The 16,676-nt window shown below is 33.3% G+C and overlaps 1 protein-coding gene across 1 annotated transcript in view; it reads left to right on the forward strand.

The window, feature by feature from the left end:
- Nucleotides 1-16,676, forward strand: part of GBE1 (1,4-alpha-glucan branching enzyme 1) — a 119,345-nt gene that overhangs the window by 55,336 nt on the left and 47,333 nt on the right. The window contains exons 4-7 of the mRNA XM_087721512.1: nt 6,299-6,424; nt 8,942-9,077; nt 13,591-13,681; nt 15,262-15,471. Coding sequence (XP_087577638.1) covers nt 6,299-6,424; nt 8,942-9,077; nt 13,591-13,681; nt 15,262-15,471 — 563 coding nt within the window. The remainder of the gene's footprint in view (nt 1-6,298; nt 6,425-8,941; nt 9,078-13,590; nt 13,682-15,261; nt 15,472-16,676) is intronic.

A 16,676-nucleotide genomic window follows, 5' to 3' on the forward strand; every position in this document is an offset into this window, starting at 1 on the left:
TCCTTGAAATATCTGTTCACAGTAGAATGTGTTATCAAAAACACTACTCATTTCTTCTCAGACAGAAAAGAAAGCTTTATAATTAAATAAATACTTAGAGTTACTCAGACAATAGTTACAGGACAAAAACAGAAGTTAATCTCTTCTTTTCCTTCTCTTCTGTGATATTTACTGAATATTCTGAAAAAAAAAATAAGTCAACAGATTTGGCATTCACTGCTCAACACTATCAAGTATACATCCAAAATATTACAATGGAGTTTGGACTGGAGAAGTATGCTACATCACCATTAACTAGGGGAAATATGTTTTTTCCTCTCTTTCATCTAAATGAGATGGGTAGCACATAAATCTAATAAATAAATAAAATAAAATAGGTGAAAACTGAAGATATCAAGATGACCAATAATATCAGGAGTCTAGATGAAGATGATCACTACAAATATCTAGGTATCCTGTATGCTGACAGTGTAATTAACGCTGACAAGACAATTAATATCTGGCCAATTCCAGTCATTAGATATACTACTGGAATAGTGAACTGGACTAAACAGAACTAAAAGCCCTGGAGAGGAAAACCAGAAAAAAAAACCAATGACAATGACTCATTTTCATCCTTGCAATGATGTTGACAGACTCTACTTACCAAGGTAAAAAGATGAGGATGGAATGTTGCAACTGCACCAGAGAGATGAAGAAGAAAAAAGGGTATTGGAAAAATATGTGAAGAATACTGTAGAAGATGAGATGAAGCTAGTATACCATGAAGTCTTATTGAGTACCAGAGGATCCATACTGCTATAGAAAAAAGACCATATGAAGAATAAAGGAGATACAGCAAGGCAAAATATTACATGGTCAGTACATTAAACAGAAAGAAAGAAAGAAAGAAAGAAAGAAAGAAAGAAAGAAAGAAAGAAAGAAAGAAAGAAAGAAAGAAAGAGGGAGGGAGGGAGGGAGGGAGGGAGGAAGGAAGGAAGAAAGAAAGAAAGAAAGAAAGAAAGAAAGAAAGAAAGAAAGAAAGAAAGAAAGAAAGAAAGAAGGAAGGAAGGAAGGAAGGAAGGAAGGAAGGAAGGAAGAAGAAAGAAAGAAAGAAAGAAAGAAAGAAAGAAAGAAAGAAAGAAAGAAAGAAAGAAAGAAAGAAAGAAAGAAAGAAAGAAAGAAAGAAAGAAAGAAAGAGTAGCAGGCAAAACAGATAATAATATCACCTGTCAATGGCTAAGAGTTGAAGAAAGCAGAGGGACTAATTCTGCCTATATAGAATGAAAATTTAAGAACAAAGCCAAAATTGAGAAGACACTTGCTGAAACCAAGTGCAAAGAAACTTAAGAAACAATGAATCATCTTATCTAGCTGATAACATAATAGAAGAAAAAGTACTGGACAAAATCATAAAATACAAATCCTGCAAATATAAATAGAATGATTGTGGCAAAAGAAAACAAGATAGCACCAAACGTAATAGGTGACTTGCATGCAATCCCAAAACCTCTCGAGCACCACATTAGCACTTACAAAATCAATTGTAGAAGGCAGCTTTACTTGAAATATCTTGCAACCATACTTTTAATGCTATCAGACAACAGCATCTCCCTATTCCAGGTCTTTTGGAAGGATTCGATGGGTGGATAAAAATAATAAATACAATCTAAACATCTGGCTGACATTGCAATGAATCAATAATAATAAAAGTTATGCCCAAGGTGGCATAGTTATCTTATTCTGCTGACCATATACTTAACTGCTTTTTTTCTACCAATATTCTCAAAACTGCCTCTCTAATTTTAAACTAAGAGCAACAGAAATATGACTGCTAATGTAGTGTCCAAGAAGGAAAAAGAAGCAGCAGCACAATATTGAGTCACCTATCAGCAGTCTAATTGTATACTCAAAGGCTGTCAGAATGTGCTGTTCATTGTTTCTGATTTGTTTCATTGTCAGAACAGTGGACAAGAGTCTTTTCCAAGTTCTGAATGTTTTATGGTCAAAGGATTTGCACAATGTTATAACAGCTATAAGCTAAATTATGCAAAAAAGGAGAAATAGTTATACGAATCCACCCAACATGTACATATATGCCTATAGGTTTTGCCTTGGGGAAACTTGAAAATTTCATTAATTTTTAAATTGTACTATTCAAATTTAATATTTTCTTAGTTTTTTACATACATTTAAAATTGACTGCCATGTTTTAATAAAAATATTGATTAAGCACAGTAATATAGAACATCTCTGTATTTTTCTGCATAATGTCATCTACATTCAGGCATATATCTGTGTACATACACAAATATTTGAAAAAGTGGGAAAGTGAAGTGCACATATTCTTAAGCGGTTGGTCTGATTGTTTTTGGCTCTTTTCATTTATTTAATCTATTTTCCTTTTTTTTTCATTCTGTACATCAGTATGATACTCTTGATTCTGTGTTTACTTCTATTTGCCTCTTGTTTTGACTACGTTAGGAAATGTGATCAGGGGCACTAAGGTTCACCAAAAGAGTGCTTCAGTTCTAGATTGGAATCTTCTTTGTTTTCTGTAGCTTTCTTCATCACATATCCAGATCAGTGGTGGGATACAACCAGTACCCCCTGGTATGGGCTGGGAGCACCAGGTACCGTTCCAGTACAGTGCTCCAGAGGGCCCACCCATTCTCCTTATTTCTATTTGAACTGACCAGGACATTTACGCACCAAGCATACAGTGCCTGTGCGATGCTCCACCAAGCAGCTGGAACGTCACAGTGGTGGGTATGCATGCATGTGCTGCACATGTGCACGTGGTGGACGCCCAGCTCCGTTGCACCGTATGCAACAGGATCCAGACCCCACCACTGATCCAAATAGACATTTTAATAAATATATAGACTTCAAAAGAGAAATTGAATATTTTTTACTGCTATCTGCCCTCCTAGACAGATAGACCAGCTGCTAGTGCCAAAGCAATTTCAAAATGTCTTTGGCAAAAATTCTTGCCAAAGCCTCCTGACTAAATTCAACAGCCAAAATATAAAATAGGGTACAAAGAAGATGACCTATATTATTGGATAGGACTGCCGGTATAATATTGCTTATTTTTGGAAGTTTTAATGGTGCTCATTTCACTGAATCTGAACATACCAGGCAGAGCATAGAATGGGTCTTCTGCGAAGGAAAATTGTGTAATAATGGTACTGTATAAGAAAAAAAATGTGCTTTCATACATTCATTAAAGAATGATAAAATTAATAAATAGACTTTTTTTTTAAATAAAAAGAAAGAAATATGCAGTCTACTGTTCCAAAAACTTGCAGGAATCCGTGCTTTATAATTTACTTGTTCTTATGGGTGAAGATTGGCCAAGTAAGCTGATGATATCAAGCTATTCAGTAAGATTTTGTGAAGAATTCTAATACAATCTTGAAAGTGAGTGAGTAAGCCTTGCTATTGCCAATATTTCAATTGCAATGTGAATCTCAGTGGCTCTAAAACTCCAAACTTTACTTACTTACTTACTTACTTACTTACTTACTTACTTACTTACTTACTTACTTACTTACTTACTTACACACACACACACACACACACACACACACACACAGATCTGAGATCTGAGTTAGAAGAGATTGATCAGAAAAATGATTTTGGAGTCATGATGGATAGCTCAATAAAAATGTCAACCAACTGCAACTGCCATGAATAAGCAAATTTGATGCTTGGAATCATTGAGAATTGAAAATAAAGCTGTGACTATAGTAATGTCTATATAAAAGCATTGTAAGACTTCTCTTGGAACAATATGAGTAGTTTTAGTCATATGTCAACAGAGACCTGTTAAAAATGCAACATGTATACAAATATTATTAGAATATTGTTTAAAAATAAATCTTGTGCAACTAACTTTTTAGCTTGATGTGAAAGAGAGCATTGAGAAACATGTTTTTTTTATTAGTTGTGGTACTGACCGTCATTTATTATTCAAAAGAAAATTTACATAAATCAGCAGTCAGAGACTAGTACTTTTAATGGTTTTTGAATTCAAAAAGACCTATATTAAATAGCAACTACAATGGAGCAAGCACTATTTATTCATGAACTTTATCTGATAAAACAATCATAGCCTTTTAAATTAGTAACAGTCCAGTGATATAACCAAAGCATGTCAAAAGAGACCTTTCTTGATGGAATATGGAATAAAACTATGCTTGATGGAATAGAACTACTATATTAAGTATCAATGGTTAACAAAGCACCATCATGCTCTTAAGGACCATGATGTTCCATAGAGTTCGGGCAGCCACTGAAAAAAAACTGCTCCCAAACACTGAGTTGCCTAACACTCCATTTATTTGTTTGTTTGTTTGTTTGTTTGTTTGTTTAATATATTTATATGCCACCCAATCCTGAAGGACTTTTGTGTTGAATGATCATATTCTAAGTGATAATAATATAAAAAAATTAGGGAAAGGGTTTTTTGTTTTTTTTTGAACTCTTTATTACTAATTGTTTCATGTATTTGTATGTTGTGCCTGACACATTCTTAATATGAAGCTATTTGCAAGCAATTTTTGGCCAATGTGATTGTTAAGTAAATGAGTAAAATGCAACTAGACATCAGAGGCTATCATCATGATAAATACTCTGTGTGTGGAACAGTTTAGAATAAATATGCAAATATTGGAGGCTGGCTATTTACAAGGAACTTCTATAAGACACAATTATCTCTACCTCTGCAATTTATAATATTCCATTAAGCTGGTATTTCAGTGATACACTAGATTTTATGCAAAGTTTGCTGAGTATTCAGAAAAAAACATGAAACAGATAAAAAACTAAAATCATAAAGCCGTGGGCAGACATACCTTTTTTAATCATACCTGCTGAGGTTTTTTTCTGTTGTAAAGAACCCCCCAATATTTTATATTATTTTTATTCAGTATGAGTCAAGTTATAGTATGAGTCAAGCTTGTATTGGATTTTACTATCACAAATATCATTCTTAATAAAAATGTATTAAGAAGAAAATTAATAGAAATACAAAAACCAGACAACTAAATTAGGCATAAATTCTTGAATTGAAAAAAAATGTACAGCTTGTCATTCAACTGCAAACTAGACTCAGTCCTTCTATCTTAATTCATACAAAAGAATTCTGAACAAAGCTACTCTCCTACTTTCTAATATGAAAGTAGTTAGGCTATAAGTTATAAATAATTAGAAGGGAAAAAGAATAAAGTGTGCATAAAAAAAGAAAGAGAAAGTATGTAGAAAAGAAATATATAGGAAGTGACTTCCTACCTTTATCACAACCATTATAAACATGTTTAATAATTATTAAACTTCTATGTGGTTATAAATACAGATCTCTTCATCCCATGTCCCCTCACTTATCTATAAGCAAATGCATAGAACATCTACTTTTCAATCTTGATGTCAGCAAAAAATCTGATAGCGATTTTCAGAACTTAATAAATTGTTGAAATAAGCTAATTATAGTATTTTTCCTTTTACAGTCTTAATCTTTACTTCAGTCAAATATTGCCATAGTTTCTGATTTCTCTTCAATTATTCTTTATCCCATTGCATAGATATTTTCAAGGCTATTTTGTAGATTCAATTAAAAAACATTTCTAGGCGATTCTTTTGGTTTATCATTTGTATTTCTCTTTTCAATTTTAAAACTTAAGCCAGTTTCTTTTGTATATCCAATAAAACATCCTTTATTATATTTTTCTTTTATCTATATGTAGGCATCCCATGGCTTGCTTTTTGAAGGAATGTAAAGGGTGAATAAGTAACCCCTTGTTTTATTTCCATATTTACAGGCAAGAAAAATAACGAATCTGTAATATTGTCTCCAATGTGTACTTTCAGTGGCAGTTGAGACAGCTAATATTGGGCTATTGTGAAAGTGCAGTTCAAAAGTTATATATAGAAATAGGATTTGAATAATGGTGGGATTCAAATAATTTAACAACCAGTTCTCTGCCCTAATGATTTCTTCCAACAACCAGTTCACCAAACTGCTCAGAAAATTAACAACCGGTTCTCTGGAAGTGGTGAGAACTGGCTGAATCCCACAACTGGATTAAAACTGGAATATCATGTCTGAAAATATCAAGCAGTGTTTATTCCTAATCGTGTGTATGTGGCTTGATTTAAGTGTAGAATAACCTGTATCATAAATATTTTCAAACGCTATGGTACTGAGAAAAGGAATACTTTAAATATGGAATTGATGTTTATAATCACAGCTACATCTAATTTATATTTTCAATCCTAATTTAATTTCCATACTTTCTCATTACATTTAATTTTTTAGTTGGTGATAAGAACCAAAACTGGAGAGATCCTTTATCGTATTTCTCCTTGGGCTAGATACGTAGTTCGTGAGGGTACCAAAGTGAATTATGATTGGATACACTGGGAGCCATCAACTCCATATAAAGTAAGTTATTAAATTAACTGTGATCTATTTCTTATAAATTTAAATTTTGATATTTTTATACATGTCAGTGAGCTTTTTTTCTTAAAGTTTGTAAACTCTCTTAGTTACATAGAAAAAGAATTATATTTTTACATGTAGTATATTACAGGTTTATTAGAAGGGCAAACTATGTGCAATTTCATATATATATATACTTAAAGTCACAACCCCTGGTATGCCCAAGTGTGGGAGGAAGGTCACACTTCCACTCTCTGTCATTAGGCTCGTCACAAGAGTCCATCCAGACAGAAACCCAATATTTTTACTGTTGCCTTTGTTATATTTGTGTTTGTTTTTTTATTTGTGCTTATTTATCAGCACAAATAAAAAAAACACACATATATATATATATATATATATATATATATATATATATATATATATATATATATATATATATATATATATATATATACATACATACATACATACATACATACATACATACATACATATATACACACACATACACACACACACATACACACACACACACACACACACATAGCAGCACACATGTATACTTGCAAATTGTTAAAGGTATTTTATATGTGTATCAATAAAAAGGTATTCCATAATTTATCTTATTTGTGCTGAAAAATTAAGAATGGCCCGATCTAGATGGAAGACATTCAGACTGTAGAAGAAAGTAATGGCAAACTACTTCCACACTATTGCCAAGATAGCATAGATAGATAATTTCCAGAAATTACATTCAGGAAACTTTAATGAGTGCTGAGTTGCTTCAGTATATTGCTTATAGAAGGTACCCACTTAGAAGTGGTAGTGCTGCCTGTATCAGACTGGAAGAAGTGTTTTCATGCCATATTACAAATCTAATCCTGTTTGAAAAGTTAACCTGATGAATCCACAGTATGCTGTCACTCCCCTCCCCTCCGAATAAATGGAGGCACATGGTATCTCTACAGCAGTGCTATATTTGAGATTCAGTTTCAGTCTTTCCCCTATAGGATGATAGATGTTGTTGAAGTACTTAGGTCAACTGAAGAACCTGTTGGGAATATTAAAGTGCGTGAGTTTTATTACTGTGATTATTTTGAAGAATCTAAACTTCCAGTTCATTCAAACAACTTTAAATATAATTTTATTCATTATTTATATGCACAGTAACATAGACTACAAAAGGAAAACGCTTTCTTTACAAAATTAAATTTATAATAGTACACAGAGCATCTGCATCCTTCAGTCTTACAAACTCTGTGAACTTTCACATTTCAAAGAGCATTCCATATTTCAGTAATTCAGTTCTGTATGATAAGCAATACTGATTTATGCAACTTGCATGCAATTACAACTTGTTTAGCAGTCAAGAGACTTGTTATTAATTTTGGATGTTCTTTCTACAGTATTCCTGGTAATAGGCTCAGTAAATTAATCTTTCATTTATTGATAGGAAAGAAAGATGAGCACTGAGGACTGGAATGCAATGGAGTGGAAAGGACAATATAAGACGTTCAGTGGATAATGTTTCCAATATAAATAGTACAGGAACCGATAAACTTTAAAATATGCCCTAGTTTTTAAACTGCTTCACAGGAATCTAGGATTTTCCTAAAAGCATTTTTTGCTGACAAAAATAATAATGATAAATAATGCCACTATAATTCTGCTACACTGTAAAAGAGAATTGTATCTATTATGTGCTATGTTCTTCAAGTTAATGATAAAACTTAATATCTTGTGACTTTTGAAAATAGAAGTTTTCTTTCAAATTGTTTGGTCATACAATTTGGTCAAATTGAAATAGTATGAATTTTCTCACCTGAGGAATTTTAATAAGTTATTCACAAAGAATTTTCTGACCTAAAAAAATAGGAATCTAAGTAGCCAATGTATATTTTGCCTTTGCAGTATCTGCCTGGTTGGAGCATTTGCAATGATAATTTCATCCAGATGATCAAATACCTGCCCCCTTTTAATGTGCATTGCTAGAATGTAAAAAGGGGGTAGACTTTTGCTTAACTGTAGCTACATTTTGAAACCAGGAACATTTCCTGTGGATGTGCCTGGATTAAATTACGTCCCATGGGAACTTTGGAGAAGAGTTTGTGCACATTAAATTGCTCTCAATAATTGCTCCATACCTTGTGTTTATATAAAACTTTTAGCAATAGCAGTAGACTTATATACCGCTTCATAGGCCTTTCAGGCCTCTCTAAGCGGTTTACAGAGAGTCAGCATATTGCCCCCAACAATCTGGGTCCTCATTTTACCCACCTCGGAAGGATGGAAGGCTGAGTCAACCCTGAGCCGGTGAGATTTGAACCGCTGACCTGCTGATCTAGCAGTAGCCTGCAGTGCTGCTTTTAACCACTGCGCCACCTTGGCTCTTGGCTCGCTAAAACTTATTGTGCTGGTTTAGATTTTAACATCATGTCCATTCTTACCTAAGAAAACTAACAGCTTTTAAATTAACAGCTCAGATTTTTATTCTTGAACTATTTTTTTCTTGTGTAGTGGAAACATCCCGTTCCTAAGAAACCCAAAAGTGTAAGAATCTATGAATCACATGTGGGAATTGCTTCCCCTGAAGGGAAAATAGCTTCATATAAAAACTTTACATACAATGTGCTTCCAAAAATCAAAGATCTTGGTAAGTGATATCTGCGGCTTCTTTTGAGATAAATTTTAATGACTCCTGTGTTGTTATTAGAAAGTTCATTTCAAAAATCTCCATATTGATTTTTAATACATCATCTCAGTGCATTTTAATGTGTGGTACATGTAATATTTTTTAGAAAGCTGCTAAAGTCAAGATGCTGTTGGTAATATATTTATGTAAAGAGCCACATCCAGAAGTAAATTGCTAGTTCAATTTACTAATCAAGTTGCATGTAATCTGTGAGTAACCATGCTTTGAGAAATCCTGTAGCACAGAGGAAATGCCAGTGACGGTATTAAAAAAGGTGGGGGAGAGGAACATCAAAACTATTAACCAATCAACTTGATATAAACACCTGGGAATATTCTAGAAAAAATAAGCAGTGGGTTTGCAAATACTTAGAAGAGTGTTTATCAAAAGCTAGCATAGATCATGCCAGATAATTAGTGAATCTAGGGAATGCTATGAATATACTTAGACTTCATAACACATTTGATAAAGTAGATCACTGACTCCTTTTTTATAAATAGGATGAGTGATATGGATTACCAGATGGATTCACAGTTGACTGAACAACCATAGGCAGCACATAGTTCTTTATGCCCACATAGAGGAAAGTTTGCAGTTTCTTATCTTGGGGTTTAGTTCTGGCTTCAGGACTCTCTCATATCTTCATAAATGACCTAGAAAGGGAAATAAAAAGGATATTCATAAAATTTGTTGATGACACAAAGTTGAGGAAAGAATCACACAGATAGTCCGATTGAATTACAGAAAACAGGCTCAAAATTCAAAAGATCTTGATAGATTTGCACATTTGAATTGTTGAACATCAAAGGTAAGAAATGTAAGGTTCTCCAATTACTTTATATTTTTAATTTAAAGAAGAGATGGCTAAGAGCCATGAAAATGGTTTTCCAAAACATAAAAGGGTGTCAGAAACATGGTTTGGATTTATTCTCCAGAGCATTTGAGGATTAAAAAACCCCCAATGAATACAAGCTTAACAAAGACAGATCCAAATAAGGATGAATTTCCTGACTGTGAGTGCTCTTATGTAACAGAACAGTTCCATCATTGGAAATTTTCAAGAAAAGACTCGGGGAAAAAACAGACCTTCAGGATCCCTTCTGACTCTATGACTCTATGATATAAATACAATAATTGGAACTAACATTGAAAATTGATTTGTAATTTTTGATTCTTGATGAGTGTTTATTATTTATTACACCACAATAGTAATGGGGGATTGTAACTACCCTGACATCAAATGGGAAACAAACTCTGCACCAAATGGAAGATCCAATAGGTTCCTGACAAACCTAGCAGACAACTTTGTTTCCCAAAAAGTAGAGAAGGGAACAAGGGGATCAGCCATATTGGACTTAATTTTCACTAACAGTGAGGTAATGATACAAGGTGTTGAAGCCACGGGAACCCTGGGGGCAAATGACCATGCAATATTGGAATTCAAAATTATGCAAACACAAGTAATAGAACAAACTAGAATCTTGAACTTTAAGAGAGCTAATTTCAATAAACTTAGAGCTTGTGAAGAATTCCATGGATGAGAATTCTCAAGGGGAAAACAACCCAAGAAGCTTGGGAAATTTTGAAAAATGAGATGACAAAAACAATACCAATGAAGAAGAAAAATAACAGCTCCCAAAAGAAACCAGCATGGCTGCATAAAGAACTCTCTGACAAATTGAAAGACAAAAAAGATAAGTATAAAAAGTGGAAAGAGGGGGACATAACTAAGGCAGAATATCAGCAAATAGCCGGAGCCTGTAAAGATGAAGTGAGGAAAGCTAAGGCTCACAATGAAGAAAGGCTTCTTCCAACATGTTAAAAACAAGAAAAAAGTTAAGGAAAGAATTGGTCCATTGCTGGGAGAAAGTGGCAAGAAGGTGACAAGCAACAGGGAGAAAGCAGAACTATCTTTTGCATCTGTCTTTACACAAAGGGATAAAACAGTCCAACCTATCAAAACAGCACCAAAAAATCAGATTAGGAACACAAGTTGAAATAGGGAAGAAAATGATAAGTGAGTACCTGTCTACCCCAGATGAGTTCAAATCACCAGGACCAGATGCATTACATCCCAGGGTTCTGAAGGAACTGGCAGACGAGATCTCAGAACCACTGAACTATACCTTTCAGAGATCCTGGAGCACCATGGACCTGCCAGAGGACTAAAAAAGAGCTGATGTGGTTCTCATCTTCAAAAAAGGGGAAAAATATATCCAGGAAACTATAGACCTATCAGCCTGACCTCAATACCAGGAAAGATTCTGGAAAAAATAATCAAGCAATGAATTTGCGAACACCTAGAAGTAAAAAAAGTAATAGCCAAAAGCCAACATGGGTTGTCAAAAACAGATCATGCCAGAGTAATCTTATTGCATTCTTTGACAAAGTGACAAAATTAGTGGACCAGAGGAATGCCGTCGATATAGTTAATTTGGACTTCAGTAAGGCATTTGATAAGGTAGACCATAATCTACTACTTGATAAAGTAGAAGAATGTGGGTTAGAAAGCTTCACCACCAGATGGATTCATAACTGGCTGACCAACCGCACTCAACGTGTACTCCTCAATGGAATTGCATCTACATGGAGGGAAATATGCAGTGGAGTGCCCCAAGACTCTGTTTTAGGCCCAGTACTCTTCAACATCTTCATCAGTGATTTGGATGAGGGAATAAATGGGGAACTCATCAAATTTGCCAATGACACCAAACTGGCAGAAATAGCCAACACTCCAAAAGACAGGCTTAAGATACAGAAGGATCTTGGCAAACTTGAACATTGGGCACTATCTAATAAAATTAAATTCAAGGGTGAAAAGAGTAAGGTTCTACATTTAGGCAAGAAAAACGAAATGCACAAGTACAATATAGGTGGTTACCTTGCTCAATAGTAGTAACTGTGAGAGGGATCTTGGAGTCCTAATGGACAACAATTTAAATATGAGCCAGCAATTTGCAGCAGCTGCCAAAAAAGCCAACACAGTTCTAGGCTATATAAACAGAGGGATAGACTCAAGATCATGTGAAGTGTTAATACCACTTTATAATGCCTTGGTAAGGCCATACTTTGAATACTGCATTCAGTTTTGGTCACCACGGTGTAGAAAAGATGTGGAGACTCTAGAAAGAGTACAGAGAAGAGCAACAAAGATGATTAGGGGACTGGAGACTAAAATATATGAAGAAAGATTGCAGGAACTAGGTATGTCTAGGTTAATGAAAAGAAGGACTAGGGAGATATGATAGCAATGTTCCAATATCTCAGGGGTTGCCACAAAGAAGAGGGAGTCAAAGTATTTTCCAAGGCACCTGAGGGTAGAACAAGAAGCAATGGGTGGAAACTGATCAAGGAGAGAAGCAACTTAGAACTGAGGAGAAATTTCCTGACAGAACAATTAATCAGCGGAACAGCTTGCCTCCAGAAGTTGTGAATGCCCCAACACTGGAAGTCTTTAAGAAGATGTTGGATAGCCATTTGTCTGAATCAGTATAGGGTTTCCTGCCTAGGCAGGGGGTTGGACCTCCGAGGTCCTTTCCAACTCTGCTATTTTATTGTATGTATTTTTTCACAGAACAATCTTTTAAAATTGCAATTTTCTGATAACAGGAAATAAATAAATATGATACCACACCATAAATATGACTATAGGCAGTCATATAAAACTAAATTAAGTGTTAAGTGAAATATTCTAATCAAATATTTAATTAATGTTGATACTAAGTGCTAATTCATGAACTGGTTATGTCCACAGACTTTCAAGTTTGACCTATAATTTATTCTTTGTCAATAATCCTTGCTTAAAGGGGACATTTATCTGCTTTTATATATATTGGCTTCATTGCCTTAGTAAAAGCTTTCTTTTAAATATGTGTGGTTTCATCACTAAATTATACTTTTCCCTTCAGATTTACTTTATTAACATCGTATAAAATATTTTGAGTGGGATAAGGGACAAATAGAAATGTTTTATTTTTCTTCGATGCTCTGAACTTTCAGTAAATTTCAGATCAAACTTCTGCTTCTTTAATGTTTTTTTTAAGAGATTCCTTGAGAGAAATAAATTTGAAAGGAAAAATGTCAATTAGAAATGGAAATGTTTGAATCATTAAGAACAAAGTCAGTTACTTTTATGATTAACACTAAATATCAAAAGTGCAGTTTAAGTTCATGACATGCACATTGGGATACTTACTGTTCTAAAGTCAAATTACAATTATATTTGTATATTATATATTTCTTAGTAAAAGGCCAATTTCAATCCACTTAAAACATTGCTTCAAATGTTGGCTTTTCCAGTTTTGATTAAAAAATATATGCTCCTTTTGGGATTAATTCATTAGATTTCCTGTTAATGTATTTCTAACTTATGCCTTGATAAATATAGATGATCTTGACCAAAATCAGTTATAATATTGGCCACTGTTTTCTTTAGAAACCACTGTTGCAATCACTAATTTTCTTCTAAAAACAGGATATAACTGTATTCAATTAATGGCTGTGATGGAACATGCTTACTATGCAAGTTTTGGCTATCAGATCACAAGTTTTTTTGCAGCATCAAGGTATGTTTTATTATTTTTGGTATTTTTATTCTTTTTTCTTCTTCACAGGAAAAATCTATCAGAAAGACCTAAACCAATGAAAAAGACAAAATTGACTAACTTGATCAAGGAGATTATATGACGGGCAGTGTTTGTAACTTCAGCACTTGTAGCTACCAATGAACTTACAGTCCAAAATGGAACAATATTTCAGTGATTGTCGCCCTTCCATATTACAAACAATAAAAATATGGTCTGATATGGATTCATTGATATGAAAGAGCTTGATAAAAGGCAGCTTCTGCAATTTTCAACTTTTCTTATAAAGCCATTTGATTAATAAATAAATATTACTGAACATAAGAAACTTAGGAAAGTAGTAGTAAAGCTGAAAGTATTTTAGGGGCTTGAGTTTTTTAATCCTACACCTCAATAATTGCTCATTTCAGTTGAAAGAATGTATAGTCTCCACTCCCAGATTTTAACATATCTCTGGATGGCAGCAGTGTCCAAATAAAATCTCAAAGTTGGGAATGAGGCAATCTGAAGAAATGTATACAGAATAATTAAATTATTTTAAATAAATGAATATTTTTATTGACTTGTTTAATTATTTTGTTTCCTTTGTTGGGACCAGGGTCAAGATAATATACAATAAAACAATAATTTTTATTTTTAATTTATTATCCAAGTAGATTAGAAATATTAAAGTTTTAAAAACAAATATTCAAGCATAAAGCGTATGAACTTTCACATTAGGTAAAAAAGCAGTTCATTGCTAAGTTACATTATTAATTACTTGTGTATTATCATTGATTCAAAGCTATCTGGAATCTAATGGCTGCCAGCTCTGCATTTATAATCAAGAGTTCTATCACAAGATACTGTATTTGAGATTAGAACAAGCTATCTTTGTAGCTACAGCTTGTCCTTCCAGCTTTTTTCCCCCACTGCAGTTCCATTTCTAGATACATTCAACATACACTGCATATGCTGCTGAAATTAAAGCTGCTAAAAACGTACTCTTCTAAAAGTCAGTTTGAATGTGAACTAAGTTATAATTTCCTTTTGAAATGACTGAAAAGTGATGCAAATTAAAATTTCACTCTTTCATTTCTGCAGTACTTTTTACTTGTGAAGTGTTTACAGTCTATATCTCATATGTTCTTCACAGCGTTCATATGAGAGAGATTGAACTTACTTTTTTCCTATGACTTCAGAAAGTTCTAATGATTTGCTTAAGGCCTCCCAGTGAGTTATTTTTTCACCTTCTTTCTTTCACTCTGAGTGTCAGATCAGCATACCAGCATATAAACAAAGAAAATGTAAATTTTATTGAGTTAACACTCTATATAGGTTAAACTGTTGTTTGTTTAGCCTAGGATTATACCACATGATTGATGTGCCTTTTATAATCATCTCAGTTTTACTACTTGTTTTTCTTAAGCTTAAATAGATAAAATATCTTCTATGCTTCCCTAATATACTGTCATTAAATAACAATTACAGTTCTAGTGAATCATAATAGTAGTAATAATGCTGAATTTTTAAAGAAAAATCAACATTGTATACAATTAATTATAAATGTTTATACATTTTAGTCGATATGGCACTCCAGATGACTTGAAGGAAATGATTGATGTTGCCCACTCAATGGGAATCACAGTTCTATTAGATGTTGTGCACAGTCATGCTTCAAAGAACTCTGAAGATGGCCTGAACAATTTTGATGGTACTGATTCTGCATTTTTCCATTCTGGTGCTAGAGGAACACACATTCTTTGGGATAGTCGACTTTTTGACTACGCAAAGTAGGTATAAATAATATGATAAGTGCCATTGAATTTAATTAATTTACATACCCATAATCTATCGGTCATTTGTTTTAATTCAATTATTAATTTATTATTGTGGCTCTTTAAGCTTGTGAAAGATGCTGCATAACTTATCCAAGAGAATTTAGTAGCTGGGCTTTGACAAGCAATTTAGCCAATTTGATTCACTGATGAATATTTGTCTAATTGTAAAAAATAAAGAATCAGATAAAACTGTTTACTTTGCAAAATTCTTCTGGTAGTTTGACAAACCAATGGAGCATATAAGCTTCTTTTTTCCAAAAAATTGTATCTGTATCATTGGATAATATTTATGGAAAATTATTGGAGTCAACTATCAAATACAATTTTATATATGTAAACTGGACAAACAAATGCAATATAGAATGGTTTTGTTATTTTTTTAGTTGCCTTTTATAATATTCCACTCGATTTTTCTCCATGCTAGTTTTCTTTCCTTTTTCTTCTTCCCCATCAATTACTGCTTCAATTGCCCATAAAGATCTGCCAAAGATAGATAGGTAGGCAGGCAGGCAGGCAGACAGACAGACAGACAGACGGACAGACAGACAGACGGACAGATAGATGATAGATAGATAGATGATAGATAGATAGATAGATAGATGATAGATAGATAGATAGATAGATGATAGATAGATAGATAGATAGATAGATAGATAGATAGATAGATGATAGATAGATAGATAGATAGATAGATAGATAGATAGATAGATAGATAGATAGATAGATAGATAGATGGATGATAGGGAGGGAGGGAGGGAGGGGGGGCAGGTAAGAATTTTTCATCTGGATATGGAAAATCATTGCCATTTTTCTTCTTTCATATGTAAGTTATGTGGGTGTGTATATCTCTATGTATGTAAACATAAAGCCTCTTTGGTGTAGTGATTTAAGACATCAGGTTAAAAACTGGGAGAGCATGATTTCTAATTCCACTTTAGGCATGAAGCCAAGTGGTGCCTTTGGGCCAGTCACTTATACTCAGCCTTAGGATGACAGATTTTACTGGATAAGTAATATTTTGAACAAATTGAGATACATATTTCTATGTATTATATGCATATATAATTTATATTATATGCATATATAAAAGAAGTAGAATAAATAATAATAATATTGTTACCTTTATTCCATCATTATCAGTAACAGTAATAATAAAA

Source organism: Thamnophis sirtalis, unplaced genomic scaffold (assembly GCF_051295495.1).
Source record: "Thamnophis sirtalis isolate CommonGarterSnake01/CBP01778 unplaced genomic scaffold, rThaSir2_p1.2 scaffold_8, whole genome shotgun sequence".
In the NCBI taxonomy this organism is placed as follows: domain Eukaryota; kingdom Metazoa; phylum Chordata; class Lepidosauria; order Squamata; family Natricidae; genus Thamnophis; species Thamnophis sirtalis.